This window comes from Puma concolor, chromosome D3, assembly GCF_028749965.1.
Source record: "Puma concolor isolate L17-30 chromosome D3, mPumCon1.1.hap2, whole genome shotgun sequence".
NCBI lineage: Eukaryota > Metazoa > Chordata > Mammalia > Carnivora > Felidae > Puma > Puma concolor.
The window spans coordinates 69,101,475-69,119,045 of NC_141678.1; the positions used below are offsets into that span (position 1 = coordinate 69,101,475).

Consider the following 17,571-nt stretch of genomic DNA (forward strand, 5'->3'; position numbering starts at 1 on the left):
GGCTCCCCAAGGGTGACAAATTGAGGATGCCTGGCCAGCTGCACCCTAGTCACTGCATACCAACAGGAAGAGGGGTCCTTGTAACAGATGCTGGAAGAGCAGGTGTCCTGCAGGTCCCTTTGGTGACTCACCTCCCCGTCCCCAATCAAGCACTGGGCCGAAGAGACGCCATGTCCTGATTCCAAAGGATGCCCCTCCCTACTCCCCTCCCAGCAGAAGAAAAAGGAGCTAGAGGACATGGAATCAAGTATACATTTTAAAAATTGTTTAATGGAACATAAACTCCTTTAGAAAAACATTCAGCCAGGTGATAACACCCATAGAAAAAAACACCAATCTCGTGTTTATCTTTTTTTAATTTGGCATTTGTTATTTGCATTTATATTAAAGCAAAGTGCATCTTTTCTTTATTTTTCTTGTTTATACACATTGCACAATACATAAATAATGATGCTTATAAAACGTCTTTATATTTACAAGTAATAATATATTTATATATAACATAAAATACATTTTTTCTTTAATAAATCTCAGGTTTTTTTTTTTCCAGGAGTCCTTTCTCTCTCAAAGCACTACAATGCTAAATTTCCAATGAGAATGCTTCTCTTGTTCATTTAAACCTTTGTAGTTAGAAAAATAGCTTATGTTAAAGTCTAAACATGCTCATTGAGCTAAGAGCAGTGTCAACGTATCATACGAGTGTATGAGTTTGTAGAAGAAATGAAAGAGTTAGGTGACAGCCCAGGGTGGTACCTTGGGTTATGATGGACCGAATCCTTCTTGGTGGGAAGGGGGGCTGCTGAGAAGTCTCCCTCCCAGGGCGGCTCCCCTCGCTGGTCTAACAGCAGAGCTCAACACCCAGGCGGCAGACGGGAGGAAAGTGCTGAGCTGGTTTTCGGAGTTGGAGGTGGGGATGGGGGGGTGGGGGGGGTGGGCGCACCTGATATGACCAGGGCAGGGCAGAGGCTGAGGGGTTTGGGAGGATGCTGGGTGGGCAATACTGTGCCAGGGTGGCCCCCGGCAGCCCTCGGGAAGCCCGTCTCGAGAGATATCCAGGAGCAGATGGCCAAAAAAGAAAGAGGTGACAAGGACAGCAGGGTGGCTGGAGGGGAGTTAGGACAAGCAGGAAACAACTGGTTTCTGGTTCAGCCTCTTTGCAGGGTTGCTTCTAAGAAGCCTGCAGACAGGCCCGTGTCCTAGGAGGGGAGAGGTGGGGCAGGGAGGCTTCCCCGGGGGCGGGGAGGAGGGGCAGAGCCTGGCTTCTGGCAGCTGTCCAAACCCCAGCTGCCAGCTTGCCCAGGTACGGCCTCTGCCCCACTGAGCATATGTCCAAAGGGCAGGCGACACACAGCTTGGGGGCGCAGGCCTCTCAGCAGTCACCGTAAGACACGCGCGCGCACGGACGCACACTCACTCACACATGCGCCCTGACGAGGGAAAACGAGGACCCCAAAGTCAGGGCCTGCTCCCCGTTCTTCCACTGTGTTTTGCTGGGTGCTCACTGTTGCTTCCCCTTTTCATCCTGGGGTGTGCTCGGCCAGCCATACCCCGCCCACCCCCCAAAACCCCAACAACTCTTTTCATAAGCTATTTCTCAAAGAACAAAACAAAACAGAACAGAAACGAGGACCAGAACGGTGGGGGGGCGGGGGGGCGGGGGCCGGGGACACACGACGACGAAAGAGTCTGCGTGAAAAGCAAGCACTCGGGAGGGAAGTATTAGCAGCAAAGTAGTTTGGACTGGGCCCGCTCGGCTCCCGCTCCGTCCTCTCCCCACGCGGCTACCGGCTGTTGAAAATGACCTCCAGCCAGCACGGGCAGCTGCTGATGAACTGGCGGGTGTAGCACTGGCCCCAGCCCTTCACAAAGCTAATCTGCACAGTGAAGCCAGTCCACGGCTGCTGCATGAATTCATGGTCGTTGGGCCGCTGCAGGCTGTACGCTTTCTCGTAGTCAAAAGCCTTGATGGAGAAACCGGGGAACACTTTGTGCACCAACAGCGTCCTGGAGTCCGGGTTGTCCAGTGTGGCTGACTTGATGAAGATGGGGTAACTGCTGCGGTTGTACACCCACACGCCATCCACTTCCCGCGTGAGCTGGATGCCACAGCCGATTTTGCTCCGCACTTTCTGCACCAGCTGACTCTTGTTGTCCGAATTGAGCTGTCCGAGGCAAAAGCCATTCCCCTGAGGTAGATCATAGAAGATGTCCAGGGAGGGCTCCTGGACACAGTAGAGCCTCCCCACTCTCGTCTTCTCCTCCCAGTATGCCACCACGCACCAGTGTGACCGATCCCCAGGCTCCAGAAGAAGTTGGGAATCTACAAAACAAAATGGCAGACGCGGTTGGTGGTGATGGGGATTGGCGTTTTCCTCCTCAAGGATCGAGGCACACACCCGCAGTTCGTTACCACCCTCGAGCTCTCCTAAGACAGAGGCGGTGCTGGTGCTTGGATAGGCTGCCGGCTCTGCAGTCCTACTGTGGCTCAGAAATCTTGACCCAGTGGTGCAAGAACCCACCTTTAAACACGGGGCTCTCTGGGGCACCTCCTTCCTCCACTCCCCCAACCCAGGACGCCATCACGTTGGCCCGTGGGGCCAATGGAAGCCCCATCCCTGCCGAGCCCAGAAGCTAGGGAACCCTTAGGAACTTCACTGGTCCTGTTTTAGGGCAAGGAAAGGGCTTCCAGATGGCCTAGAGTTGCAGTTCGTTAAACTGGACGGACCCCAGAAGGCTAGCTGCTCTAGCCCCTGGTCATCCTCAGGAGAAAAACCAGGACCCAGAAAGCTTGCTGGCTTGGGCCCCACGGACGACACAGCCACACCTAGAACCCAGGTCTCCAGACTCCAGGGTCATGTGCTATGCGGTCTCTGTGTTGCCCAGCGCTTAGGTCAGTGCCTCAAGTCATAAAGGAGCGCCGTCTGATAAAAATGGAAAATGGAGTTGCTTTGGGGCCGAAACACCTTCCTAATAGAAAACCATCTCTCAGTGTGTGTGTCAGCAGCAGCTCTGTACGCAAAGGGTGAATTTGGTCAAAATGTCAAATCACAACACACCGACTGGTGTTAACTCAGACTACCTTGACGAAGCTGCCTTCAGCCCAGACAGAAGATTATGTGTCTGAAATGGGTTGACCTTCCTTGAAGTGCCCTTCTCTGCCTGTACCCCCTCTCTCCCCTCCCTCCCTAGAAGCATGCAGACACCTTGCCCCAGCCCCTTTTCCCCACTACCCCTGCCCCCTCCCCCAGAGGCCCCACCCCAACTTTCTTAGACTTGGTTCTTCCCACAGGCAGACGGGGGGAGGGGGGGGGGGGAGAAATCTTGGGAAGGTGACTTTCCTGAACAGGCGCTAGGAGGTCTTTAAAGGGGGGATCACAGGGAGGGAAAGGGGGCCCCAGCGGCTGGCATTCCAACTCCTCCTTAAGCTGGAGCCAGCGGAGCAGGCCTCAGACTGGGAACCATAAATCTCCCCAGCCGGGCCGGGCTGCAGGAACGCTGTGGTTTGTGGGGCAGGGCGGAGACCGGAAGTCTTGTATTTGTTAACAAAAATGGGGAAAGGCAGGCAGCAGAGACCTCCTCCTGCCTTCCCCTGTAGCCCTTACTGCTCACTCACTGGGGGTTTGGGGCCTGAAGGCGGGGGTTGGCTGTGAGACGATTTTTGGTTTGTTTGGGCCGTTTTGATTTTGGAACAACCTAGGGCCAGTGCTGATGGAGTCTATAGCATGGCAGCTAGGGGTGGAGGAGGGCTCAGGGACCCATGTCCTGCTGCCCCAGCAGGCTGGATATACAACTAACCCAAGGCAGCTCAACACATAACTGCTTCCAACCTTTACAGGCATGTTAGGACCTGGGAACCAGTCGGCTCCATTATTTTATTTATTTATTTTTTTTAAAGCAGCAGTCTTGCATGGAGGTGTTCTGTGAATCAGTCCGTGCAAATGCGCACCGTGACCCACGGAGGCAGCCACGAACACACATCCTGAGTGGCTGTCTCCTCCAGACGCCCCAACCGACCTTCCCAAATGCCTACCCAGACAGCCACACAAAATGGGGAAGCTGAGGGCTCACTCCTCTCCTTCAACCCCCACCCCCCTGAAAATCAGCCCCAGAAAACTGGCCTGCCCCCCAAAACGCATGCATCTATAAAGCACAAGTGCATGTGAGAGACATTGGGTGTCCGTGAGTGTGAACACATGTGCGAGTGTTATGTGAGCATGCGTGTGCTTGCGTGCATACACGCTGGAACATATGGAAAAACAAGAGAGGGACAAGGGCTCCAAGCAGAGGTGACTCATCAGGCATTAACTTGTTTCTGCAAAGTATCCATCAACTGCTAATAAATTCGTGAGTGCTGGCAATCTTTGAACTTTCTTGTTGAGGGAGTTCAGCTCTGAAGGCTACACCAAAGACCCATAATATCCATGTAAATAAGAATACTCTGGCGTGCAAGTTTGCTGGGAAGGAGAAAGCCCTCTTCTGGAAGGTACGGGGCGAACCGTTTTGGGGAGGAGGGAGTTTTGAAATGTAGGAAGCTCTCGCTTATTATTATATCCCAACTCAGGACGACAAATGTGGTCTGGGAAGAAGACTGGGGGAGTCACTGGGAGGGAGGTGCAGGAGACCCTCCGGGAGCCTCCCGATACTTTGTTTCATGGATCTTGGCCCCCCCTGAAACCTGGCACCGGCTAGCAGGGAAAAAAGAGGGGCAGGGGGAGGAGGTGCAGGGTGGGGTGGGGTGGGGGCCTGGGATCAAGTTGCCTATGCCAGGCCCACCAGTAAAGGGTGGGGGGGCCCTGTCTGCCCAGCAGCCTCCGGAGGCGGGGGAAGCCGGGCTGGACTGGGCTGGACTGGCCCAGAGCCCTGGGGGTGGGGGGTAGGGGGAGGAGAGGGGGAGGGGGGAAGTGTTCTGGCGGGTTTCTCTTTCATCTGTACAGCCCGCCAGTCCACCCAGCAATTTGCTGCCAGACATCCCTGGAAAAAGCCTTTTTCTGTTGAGGTTAATGGCCCAGCCCAGATAAACAGAGGGGAATGGGTGTCCCTGTGTGTGAACAAGGCCCCCGAAAGCCCACTAGGACCCTCGCCGGCTCCTCCCCTGCCCTGACCCTCCAGCCTGCCCGGCTGTCACCCCCCAGCCTCCCAGCACCCTGATGCCCCTTTCTCCTCACTGCTCTTGGGCTATCTCTGGGCACAAAAACACGCTCTCCAGCGAAACCGTCACCCCCACGAAGGCCCCTTGTAACACATCATACTTCTGGGGGCCCGTGACAACAGTCCATGTTGCCAAGTCAGAGACCTGCCCCCAAGATCTGCACCATGTGGGCCCATTTCTGGGAAACGTTCAGCATCCTCTTCAGAGAAGCACGTTCCCCTGAATTGGGCCCACAGCCCACAAGCATCTCCCCACAAAGGTCTGTGCAGACGTTTCGCCCCCAGAGGGGCTTCCCAGGCCTCACGGCGAGGGTCTGGGAGGCTCTCACATAGAGGAGTCCCCCTCATTCCCAAGGACTAAGGAAGAGTCTCAGAAGCCCAACTTGGCTTCTCCTCACGGTCGCTGATACTTAACCTCCAAAAGCAAGACTCGCAGGCCCTTGTTAACTTCCCTCAGCTTTACAACCCTTTTCCGGTATTTTCAGCAACTTCTCTCCCTCCTCAGAAAACTATACAGGGGCTTGTTTTAAAACTGTATTTGTGCATTTTTAAAGCATCCAAAAAGAAAAGCTGTGTTGTAAAAGCCAACTAATCAGATGCCTGCTCACAATTTTTTCTTTTTATTACAGTTTAGGGAATTTTTGGAGCAACCCCAGAAAAATGCTGAATCCGCCTAAAATTCCTTTAAGGTTGTTTCCCCCCCCCCCCCCCTTCCTCATTTCCCTTAAAGCATAAAATCTACCCTTGAAAGGGAAGGGGGTGGGTGGGTGTTGAGAAGGGAAAGGATTTTGCTTGTGTTTGCACTTGCATTAGGGAAGACCACTTAACAAGGAGCTCCCTGCCTCTTACAAAGAGTTATTTAATTACCCTGGTCATGAATGAACAGACCTGACCCTTCTAGAAGACTGGAGGCTCATGAATGACTCTCACGCCCAAGGTTCTCAATGGCACAGGGTGACCAGAGCTCAGGATTTTAAATTAAAAAAAAAAAAAAAAAATTATGTTTATTTTTGAGAGCATGGGCGGGGGAGGGGCAGAGAGAGAGGGAGACACAGAATCCGAAGCAGGCTCCAGGCTCTGAGCCATCTGCACAGAGCCCGATGAGGGGCTCGAACACGAGCTGTGAGATCATGACCTGAGCTGAAATTGGATCCTTAACCAACTGAGCCCCGCAGGTGCCCCAAGGGCCCTGACTCTTGATTTCAGTTCAGGTCACGATCTCATGGTTGATGAGTTTGAGCCCCGCATTGGGCTCTGCACTGATAGTTCGGAAACTGCTTGGGATTTTCTCTCTCCCTCTCTCTCTCTCTGCCACTCCCCTGCTCACGCTCTTTCTCTCAAAATAAAAACATAAAACTTATAAAAATAATAAATAAAAGGAAAATCTTTTTTAAAAATAAACTTTAAAAAATTAAAAACAAAAATTTTTTAAGAAGATCTCTCTAGGGGCGCCTGGGTGGCTCATCTAGGGGCGCCTGGGTGGCTCAGTCGGTTGAGCGTCTGGCTTCAGCTCAGGTCATGATCTCGCGGTTCGTGGGTTCGAGCCCCGCGTGGGGCTCTGTGCTGATAGCTCAGAGCCCGGAGCCTGCTTTGGATTCTGGGTCTCCCTTGCTCTCTGCCCCTCCCCCGCTCATGCTCTGTCTCTTTCAAAAGTAAGTAAACATTTAAAAAAATGTTTTTCAAGGACATCTCTCTGCCAAAATCCTACCGTGGGCAAAGGCCTGTGTGCCCCCTCCCCAGTGGTCCCGCAGGGCCAGAAGGCTGAAGATGGAGAAGCCAGGGGAGACAGGGCAGAAGTGGCTGCCTGACACAGGTGGGTGAGGGCAAGCAAAGGGCACAAAGGGAGACAGAGAAGTTAAACCTGGCGATCCTGGAACGCAAACACCGCCACGCCTCGCCTGCTGTAGGTCCAGGGTCCTCCCTCCTCGGGACTCAGGCGCCACCAAGGGTTGCCTCATCCTGTCCTTCCCCCACCTCAGACATCTCAAAGGTTAACAGCACCTGTCAGCCCTGCTCCCCACCCCGGTCAGGAAACTGGCTGTTCTGAGAGCAAACCAGCCCACTTCAGGGACAAGGGCTGAGACAATGGGGACGTGGGGCCAATCCGCCCCATCTGTCCTCAACCCAAACACTCTCAATTCACGAGGAACCTTGCTGGTCTCTTGTCTGAGAGGCAAATGACCAGAAACCAAAGCAGACGCTTGCTGAGGTGTCTGGGCTCACCGTTGAGTTCCAGAGTGAGCTCTGATCGGCCATATGCACAACCTCATCCAGATCCTGACAGATTCTGCCAGGGCACCCTCAAATTCCTAAGACAGCAGGGACAACCCCGGGGTTTGGAACAAGTTACCCAAAGGGAGTGAAACAAACTGGAAACATTTCAGGTTCACCCTCAGTTACCCAGAAAACGCTCAGACTCAACCCATCACCACTAACCCCAAGCTCCTCCACCAAAGAGATCAGGACTCTGGCTGGTAGACGGCAAGACTGAGAAAAGGCTGGGTTGTTTTCAGCACTCTGCAACAAGCTATCTCCACTGAGGTGGCTGGACTGGGTACCATGGGGTCTCCTTCAAAGGCCAGGGTGCTTGCTCAGGTCCCCGTGCCCAGCCAGCTCCTGCCCCCCCAGCCCCCCGGGAAACTCCAGTGTTGTGCAGTATCCTCCCACCCCCCAGTTATGGAGTCAGACACCCTGCTGAGACCTACTTCCCCTGGGACCTTGGCGGTGACTTGAGCTCTTCCCCTAAAACAGCTCCCAGTGCCAGCCTCATAGGGCTGTTGTGACAATCTGATACAAAGTGGCCAGCGGCCAGGAACTAGCTTGCGGCTACACATGCTGGTCTCATCTCTCAGACTTCTCGTCTTGGGTTCTCCAACCGCTTAGAAAATGCTACCCACCCACCCCCCACCCCTCCCCAGGGGACAGAACAGTTCTGGGCCATGCCGGCCCCTAATAATGTACAGGCCCTGTTGGAAGGGGCTGGTGACAACCCTGTGAGGTCACATCCTATTACTGTCCTTATGTTAAAGAGGGGGGAAATGAGACACAGGTCACTTGCCAAACAGGCAAGTGGGCAGCCACCCCAGACCTCTAAGGCCACCGGAGCTCTCCAAATGCTAGAGGGGGAAAAAGACGCGTCCTTCCAAAACACGTTCTGGAAACGTGATTCCTACTTTAGGGCTGAGTGTGGGGTCCAGCTCCCTCGTACCAAGCAGGGAATGAACCGGTTTCTTTGGCAGCATGCTGCTCTTCGATCCTGGCCAAATGGCTTGCCCTCGAAGACTCTCAGTCTGACCCACCCATCCACAACTCATGTGAAGGAGGCTGGGGCACAGCAGGCCACCTTGGGGCTCTGACAGTCCCCTGGCTACACTCTGAATCACAGAAATGCCCCATCCCTACGAACGCTCCTTCCATTTATTTTTATTATGTGCAGGAGAATAAGAAAATCACTTTGGGGAGCAGGGCACATTTTTGCATTCAATTTGCAATGATAAAAACAAAATCAAAAGGAAAAGGAAATATGAGGCAGACTTTGCTGTGTCCACCTATAAACCAATTTTTTCTTTAAGAACTTCAAGTTACAAACTTGTGTCCCTTCTGCCTTGTCTTTCGTGGCCCTCGGGAAAAGGTGGATCCCTAGGGGAGGAGGGTCTGCCCAGGCTTGGTGCCCTTAAGTTCCTCACCCATCATCACCCTCCTCCTCCTGAGAGGTCTCTCAAGCTTACAAATTTGGCAGATCCTGCTCGTCTGGAAGACTGATTCGTGACTCTGCCTTACAGACTAATGATGATGAGTAATCAGTTACTAAAGCTACAACGTACTCCCCCCCCCCCAACCCGCTCCCCCAACTGGCCCCAGCCCCGTCTCCCAAGGCCCCTCAAACGTTCAAGTCTAAAGCCCCCATCCTGGGGGTCCCTCCTAAGAGAAGTTATTTGGCCAGCGGAGAATATAATTGAGGGTAGTGCCGGGCAGGGGAGGGAAGCCACACAAATCAAAAGCTCTCGTCTGTCTCGCCAGCCGGGCTGACACGGCTTCCTGTGCTCCAGTCTTCAGCCATGCAAATTATAGCGTGTACCCGGCTGCCTGCCTTCTGAGGAGGCCAGCTCTGCCCGGCTCCGAGAGGACTCAGAGGAAGGGTGGGGACTCCCAGCCTGGCCAACTCCATTCATAATATTTACAGTAAATGGGCCTCTCTGGCTGTTGTTGGTATGCACCCAGCCTCATCATTTCTCGAGTTTGAATTTCAAGACTCTTCCCCTCCCTCATGTACCACAAAGCTCCCACCATTCCCCCCCTAAATAACTAAGCCACTCTTTTCAGAAAGGGGGTTCACACACCTGCACACATACAGCGCCCCCCACCCGGACCCGCATGGCATTATCTGTTCACCTGCCCGTCCACGGGGTATGACCCCGGCCAGTCCCAGGAAGACACAAGATGTCCAAGTCAAATCTCTAAGCTGACCCACCCGCCTCCCTCCTGGAGAGAGTCCAGAGCTAGCCCTCCCCCCAGGCCCCCCCAACAAATTCCACATGTGGATTCCCAAGTGGGAATGCGTACATGAATCCAACAAAAGGATCTTCTCTTAAACCACCAAAAAGTCCCGCATTTTCTTTTGTGTTGACCCCTTCTAAGTACATAGGATACACACTAAAGCCCGGTGAGGATCTTGATAAAAATGGATGCATATGTCAACTGTTTTAAAGGACACACCCCCAGAGGTACAGAACAGTTCTGGCCTGCCTTTGCTGTGGGCCTCATTTTAATAAAGCCCCATGCACACTGACCTCCGGGGCCCCAAAAGGCAGTACACAGTGTTACAGGACCCAGTCGCAGGCCCTGCCCTGCCCCTCCCATCCCCCCACACAGCTCCAGCTTTTCTAGGGGGTAGAAAAACCATCGAAGACGTGGAAAAACACAGGGAGGAACAAAAGTCCTTTTCATCCCTCCCCTCCCCCAGCTCCCCTTGTTCCATAACAATTATGAAAACTGTTGGATGGGATGGCATTTTGAACATTTACTGCATTCCGGCCAATAAATTCCAACGCGGGATCTGATGGAAAAGGCTCCCTTCTCCGGCCAGCTCCTGGCTCCCCCCACCCAGCTCGCGAGAGCCGTCATTCCTTCTTTCTTTACAACCCAACACCAGGGCCTGGCCAGGCCAGGCCCGCACTGTGCTCACAGGGAAAAACAACAGTAGGCAGACTGGAAAAGTTAATCATTACTTCTGTCTGCCTCTGTAATCTAATCTCTCTGGCTTTGACACACTCACTGTTCAGCCATCCCAGCCCTTTCACCCCCAAAGCACCAGGGCCTCCTAGGCCTGGGGCCTGCCCCAGGCCCTCCCCGTGAAAGAGGGATGAAGCCTCCCCCAGCCTGCACTTGCCATGGCAAGGCCCCCTGGAGCCCACCATAAATCGCTATGGCTGCTCTGTGCTGTGTGCCCCATATTTCAGAGGACTCCGGGCCAGACACTCTTTTTGGGTTCCAATGTGGCATGTATTACTTTGCAGAGAGCCAGGCTGCCCGCCCCACTCCCACGCAAGGACACTCAGCACCCCCGCTGCCACCCCTACCCTTCTCTCACTCCCCCTGCACCAGGGCTCACCCAGAAACCCACCCAGCTGCATCCAGGAGTGACGGCTGGTCTGACTTGCCCACCCCACGCGATCGATCCACACAGAGACACAAGTCACGATGGCCCTGCCCTATGACGGTGCCTCAAAAACTAAACATGGAGTCACCACATGACCCAGAAACTCCATTTCTGGGTATATGTCCAGAAAAGTTTTGAAGAGATTATGCACACACCCATGGTCATAGCAGCATTATTCACAACAGCCAAAGAGTGGGAGCAACCCAAGTGGGTCCACTGAAGGATGAATGAATAAAGACATAGACACACACACACACACACACACACACACACACTAAAAAAGAAAGGCAATTCTGACACAGGTTACAACCCGGATGAACCTTGAAGACAGTATGCTGAGTGAAATAAGCCAGAGGCAAAAGGTCAAATATGGTGCGATTCCACTCATATGTGGTACCCAAAGGAGTCAAGTTCACACAGACTGAAAGCAGAATGGCGGCTGCCAGGGGAGAGACAGACTGGGTGGGGGAGGGGGGCGGCTAGTGTTTAGTGGAGACAGAGTCTCAGTCTGGGCAAGTGAAAAGGTTCTGGAGATGGACGGTGGGTGAACGGGGATGTGACAGACTTAACACCACCCAGCTGTGCACTCAGAAATGGTCAGGATGCATGGAGCTCCTGGGTGGCTCAGTCGGTGAAGTGTCTTCAGACTCTTGATCTCAGCTCAGGTCATGATCTCAGTTTCGTGAGCTCGGGGCCCTCCGTTGGGCTCTGCCATGGCACAGCCTGCTTGGGATTCTCTCTCTCTCTCTCTCTCTCTCTCTCTCTCCCCCTCCCCTGCTCATGCTCTCTCAAAATAAACTTAAAAAGGGGCGCCTGGGTGGCGCAGTCGGTTAAGCGTCCGACTTCAGCCAGGTCACGATCTCGCGGTCCGGGAGTTCGAGCCCCGAGTCAGGCTCTGGGCTGATGGCTCAGAGCCTGGAGCCTGTTTCTGATTCTGTGTCTCCCTCTCTCTCTGCCCCTCCCCGGTTCATGCTCTGTCTCTCTCTGTCCCAAAAATAAATAAAAACGTTGAAAAAAAAATTTTAAAAAAAGAAAAAAAAATAAAAATAAAAAAAATAAATAAAAAAATAAAAAAATAAACTTAAAAAAAAAATGGTCAGGATGGTAAATGTTGGGTATATTTTGCCCAAAAAGAAGGGAAGTGGAAGGAGAAAGGAAAGGGAACAGAAGAAGGCCCTACCTCTTCTAATGCTTTCTCGTGCTCCCCCATTAACCTGCCTGCCTTAAGTACAGGGGATTCACTGGTGGGCTTCCGCCCATCACAAGGATAAAGGCCCCCTGGAAACGTATGCAAATGCTGATATGCAGCCGCATTTTTACAGGGAAAGAAAGATTCCTCAACTTTCACTCATTCTCCGGAGGTTTGCAAGCCAAGAAATGTGAAGAACTATAATCTTTTTATTCAGTAGGCAAGAGGCCATTAGCTACCCACCACCTCAGCAACAGGGGGTCTCATTCCCACAAACCCTCAAATCCAAGAACCAGAGACCACACAGATCACGGGAGGTCTTGCAAGATTCTGGCATGGGGACTTGGAGAGACCAGGTCCAATCTCTTACTTTGCAGATGAGGGAAAAAAACAAAACAAAACAACGGAGGCCCCAGGACAGGCGTGGCCCTGGAGGCTGAAATCCCCACCTTCAACCACGGAAGCAGGCCAGCCTCTAGGGACAGGCACCTGGAGGGGGCTCTCCTTCTCACTGTCATTCTCCAGGTGCCCTCCCAGGACTCGGAGACCGGAGTTGGGGGAGTTGGGGGTGGGGGTTGCTTCTGAATCTTTGCATGCCCCTCACCCCAGGCCTCTCCCCCCAGGAAACCCCTCTCAGCAGGGTTTGAACTGTGACCCCACTAAGCTGGAGATGGGCCTATTTCTAAGAGCTGTACAACGCACCCAGCTTCTCCCTCTGGGTTACTCATTAATGAGGGGGAGGGGCTGTGCTGGCTAAGAGGCTGCCCTGGGGCGGGCGAGGTCCCCAAGCACTTTCTGGGCTGAGCAGCTCTTCAAGACCCTTTGGTGGCCTCAGAAGTTCATTCGGCCTACTGGGCAAGGCGACATTTCCAGCTTCTTGTTAGGTGCCCGGAAGCAGTGGAAGCCGGGATAGGGTGATGGGGACAACTATTTAACCTCCGAGTGGCAAATGCAAAAAGGTGAGTCCACAGAGAGCACAGCCTGGCGTCTTACTGTTTCTGTTCCTGTTGAGCGACCAGCCTTTTACTTTTTTACTTTTTACTTTTAAAAGTAAAAAGGCGACTCTCAAATGAACAAACCCGAGGGCCGCGAACAGTCCCTGGCCAGTTAACTGAGCTGTCTTCGGACAGAAACTCCCAACGTTGACAAGATGAAACTGGGGTTGAGATCAGTTCTTCCCTTTCTGCCCTGATCAAACCCCAAGCCAAACCAGCTCTGATTTGTTTCTGGCCAGTGGGGTTCCACAGCACAGTAGTAGATAAACTAGATAGATAAATTAAATGAGGGACCTCCAAGAACAGAGCCATCGGGTCAGCCTGGGGGAAACAGGCAGGGACAGGATGAGCACGGAAATGAAAACACTTTGGTCACTGCATATTCGACCACCCTGTACAAAACCACCGCTAGGGGCCTCCTACATGGGGCCGGCATCTCAGAAATGGGTTTGACCATCAGACTGAAAATTTAAAAGCAAGAGTTGCATCTGCAAAAGCCCACAGGAGTTCTAAAGGGAAAGTCAAGCTCCAGGGCTTTGAAGATAGCCCACCTGCCCTGTGGCTGTCAAGACATTAAATACTATCTCTCCAGACATCTGTGTCTGGTGCCCACCCCTCCCCCGCCAAGCCGCCGCTGCCACCGCCCCCCCCCCCCCTCCCCGGGGCTAAGCCAGTGCAAGGCTGGAAGGCTGGTCACCTCTGCTCCACACAGCACTCCCAGGTACTATACCAGGGTCTGGATTATAACTGTACCTCCTAAGGTTACTGCTTATTATCTTACAATCGGGGGCCGGGGGGGGGGGGGGGTGATGGAGCCCGAGGAGACAGACCTCTGTTTATCCACAAGCTTTGTTTTATCTCAACTCTCAACAGACCACACAACCAAAGCAGAGGCAAAAGCCGATGACAGAAAAGCTCTTGCCAACCCGGCATGCTCAGACAATCACCCCAGGGGCCCATCCCTGCACCTCTACCGCGTCTCACAACACCTACGGCCCGGCTCCGAGCCCAAGCTCCTTCTGTCCTGTAGAAATTGCCTGAGAAGCCGCCCTCTGTCTGTACTCCAGACAGAGCCAAATCCCGTGCAAGAAAGAGCCTCCACCTCGCTGACCCCAAAAGCCCTCCAGACAAACCACTGCATGCTGCTCTTCGTTCCGGCTCTGGCAGCCCCAAAACTGCAGAGGCTGGCACATAGTAGGTGCTCAATAAATAATCACTATATGAATGAGCCGGAGACAGGCTGGCTTCTCCCAGAACAGGTGGTCCACCCAGCCTGACACCTGCCAGAGGGAGGTACGAGGGAACCTGGCTGGGAGGGGAGCATGCCTTCCAGGCAGGGGTCAGCCAGAAAGGCCCAGGCCGTGTCCCAGTTCCCAGGGGAGACGGGCAGAGAGAAGCCCCTGTCCTCACCTACTTCCCAGCCAGCTGCGGCAGATCCGGAGGTGTTTCCAAGCCAGGCGCCGGCCCGGCAACCTCTGTGGGCACACCACCTGCCCACAGCATTCTGCCTTGGCGTCCTGCTCTGTTTGGACAAGTTACCCTCACCGAGTGTTCAACAATGCTCTTACACACCCCAGGGCTCTTGTTGTGTTATGAAAACAAAACAACGCACGCTAAGGAAAAAAAGCTGGGGTAGGGGACCGGAGTGAGTGGGGAGCAAGCAAGCCACACACAAATCTCTTTCCGACCTCCAGCCTAAAGAGGGCCCCTTAGCAGCATGGGTCAGGGCACTAGCCCCTGTCACCAGAACGATGAATGACATCGTCCAAGAGGGGACTCAGAAACCCAGAGATGAGTAAATGGAAACCGCTTTTACACCCAGGACAATATACCGCCTACTTCTCCACACCACATGAGGCTGTGGCAAGCCCTCTTTCTGGGGGAAGCTTCTGGGTGACTGGGTGCAGTCCCCCCAGGGCAGAGCAGAGCTGTACCAGGAGAGCTCTGAAGCCTGTTTCCCTCCACTCCTCACTAGCACCCAGGAAACAGATAGTCTCAGAAGGGAAGGAATTCCTGGAGGCTGCTGGGGTGGACACAGGACTGGCCTCGAGGCAGCCTTGACTTCTAATCTGCCCCAGGCCAGGCACCCGCGTTAGGGGAAGGCAACGCTGGGGTGGAACACTGTGGGCACGAACGAATTCTTACCCACCCCCTACCAAAAAGAGGTTTTTTTTCTTTTGCAAGTTAAAACGGAGCTAATGACCCTGGGTGGGGCTCAGTGTGGAGGACCTCGAGCAGCCAAACCAAAATTCGCTTCCAGCCAAGAGCTGCTTGGCCTCACCATTTGGGGAAGGAAGCTGAAAAAAATCATGAAAGATTCTTTAGTGAACCAGGAAATAAGGCTGCAGTTAACATTTCAACTGAAGGTGACCCTTCTGGTAAAATATTTTTTTAAATAATAAAAATAACATAAAGTTCTCAAACAGCCTCTTTCTTAAACAAAATGGCCTAAAAGTTCTCGTGGGAGTGGAAAGGAAGAAGGGGGGAGAAACCCAGCCCCCCCCCCGCAAAAAAAAAAAAAAAAAAAAAAAAGGCTGGCCTCATCTTAGCCGCTACCTTTCATGAACAACTTTTTTCTGGAGCTCTTCTTATAGAAGGAAAGATGCAATTTCCTGTCTTATTCCCAGTATTTCCTGTTCGCTTACAAGGTGAAAGTTATCACTCTGTTTTAAATGACGGTCCTCAACTCCACAGAAAGTTCCTTTTTCCATCTGGGGTCCCCATTCCCAACACAGAATCTCCCCACCTCAGGATATAAACACTACCATGTCCTACACCTTTAAACGATTGGCTCAATTAAAACGGTTCGATCTCTTGGTGGCAGACAGGATCTCCGATGGTAGCTTCCCCGCCCCAGATCCCCAAGGACACCCCACGGGGAGATGGGGAAGGGGCTGGGAGCAGCCCGGCGTGTTTGCGTAGAGCTGCCGCTGACAAAGTGAGTGTTGCTTTCTTGGTGTGTTAGCCACTAAATTGAGAACTGTGCCTCAGCAGTTAATAATATCTTCCCGCTGAAAATAGCCCAGAGAGGAAGCCTCTCTGTGACAGTAGGCACACAGCCAGCCTCTGGGCTAGCCATTCAATACTGAGCGAGGAAGACGGTAGGACCAGTGGTGACCTCCCAGCGGCCGCGGCGCACAGGATCCTTTCACGAGTCTCCTGCAAAGGGAGGGCTCCGGGGAAGTCACCTGCCCACCTCTGCAGCCCTATAACCTCAGTGGGGAGGTCACATGGACCAGGGGCCTTGGGAGGAGAGCCGGGGAAAGGGTCTGGATCGCGGGGGAGGGGCAAGGGGTCAGGAGGCCCGGGACTTTGAGGGACAGCCCCTGCGTCACCCTCGGTCTCCAATCCCTGGGCTGGCGAGGGGTGCAGGGAACCGGGCTGGGTAGACCAGGGGAAAATGGCATCTGGGGCAGAGCGGGAAGAAGTGCACTCACTTCCCCTGCAGAAAGGTCAGGCTCGGAAAGAACCACAGGGAACTTTCCTGCCTCTCATTTCTGCAACCTGCATGGAAAAGGGAAGGTCAAAAAAAAAAAAAAAACAAAAAAATCAACACAGAGATGCGCCCGCTTCTCCCTGCTTCTTCAGGTACTAAGAGTCAGACAGACAGGCTCCCAGCCCATCAAAGGGCCCCTCCCACCCCCAACCCCAACCCAGGAGACCTCAGAAGTCCTTTGGCAACACGACTGTCTGTCAACGGTGGATCCCAGGCACCAAACACAAGTCTCTCCACTTTTAGTTTCTGGAATCACCGTTCTTGATTATCTAAAATATATTTAAAAGCCACCACAGGTCACTACTTTTAAAAACTGTGGTAAAATACACATAACATAAAATTTACCATTAGTGACACTGAGTGCATTCACAGAGCTGTGTGTAACCATCACCGCTATCTAGTTCCAGAACACTGTTATCACCCCAAAAGGAAACTCTGTCCCACGGGTCGCTTTTACAAGGTCATTAACAACAGCAAAGTCAACTGGAGGAAGGTGCAAAGTTAATGCACCTTGTCAAGTTCTTACAATGCAGCAAAAATCTTATTTGAGAAGAGGCTCATTGAGCCAGACGCTCAAATTCTTCACTACGGGAGCAGACAGGGAATCACAGAAAACCTGCCCGGCCACCAAGAGAAGCCGCCAGAGATCCCCCACGGGGACACAGACCCCTCCTTCCCCTTCCATGAGGGGTTCCTCGACTTGTCGGCACACTGCCATCACCCAGGGAGCTTCAAAACATACCGATCCTGGGTCCCCACCCGCGGGGACTGTGATTCAGAAGATCCCAGGGTCTCCTGATGTTGGAGGCACATCTATCTGGCACTCCCACCCTGGGCCTTGTTTTCTCTCGCCAGGGTTGCTCGCACCTGCTTTGAAGTTGCCACTGCGGCGAAGGCAATCACAGCACTGGCGGGACCAATATTTTGGTGTAGTAACAGCAACAATAAAGATGCAGAGGAAGTCAAACTTGAGCATGACTTTGGCATGTCTTCCTTGTTCACTGCCCTACTGGCTCGGAGCTTGCCAGCGAGGTCCTATAGGTCTAGAAGGCCACCAGGCTACAGCCCAGCTAAGGGAAGGTCC

The 17,571-nt window shown here is 53.1% G+C and overlaps 1 protein-coding gene across 3 annotated transcripts in view; it reads right to left on the bottom strand.

Annotated features, from left to right (window-relative positions):
* Positions 1 to 250: 250 nt before the first annotated feature.
* Positions 251 to 17,571, bottom strand: part of SMAD7 (SMAD family member 7) — a 29,885-nt gene continuing 12,564 nt past the window's right edge. For all 3 annotated transcript variants that reach the window (XM_086682931.1, XM_086682932.1, XM_086682933.1), the window contains one exon: positions 251 to 2,320. In XM_086682931.1, coding sequence (XP_086539057.1) covers positions 1,782 to 2,320 — 539 coding nt within the window. In that variant the 3' untranslated portion in view covers positions 251 to 1,781. The remainder of the gene's footprint in view (positions 2,321 to 17,571) is intronic.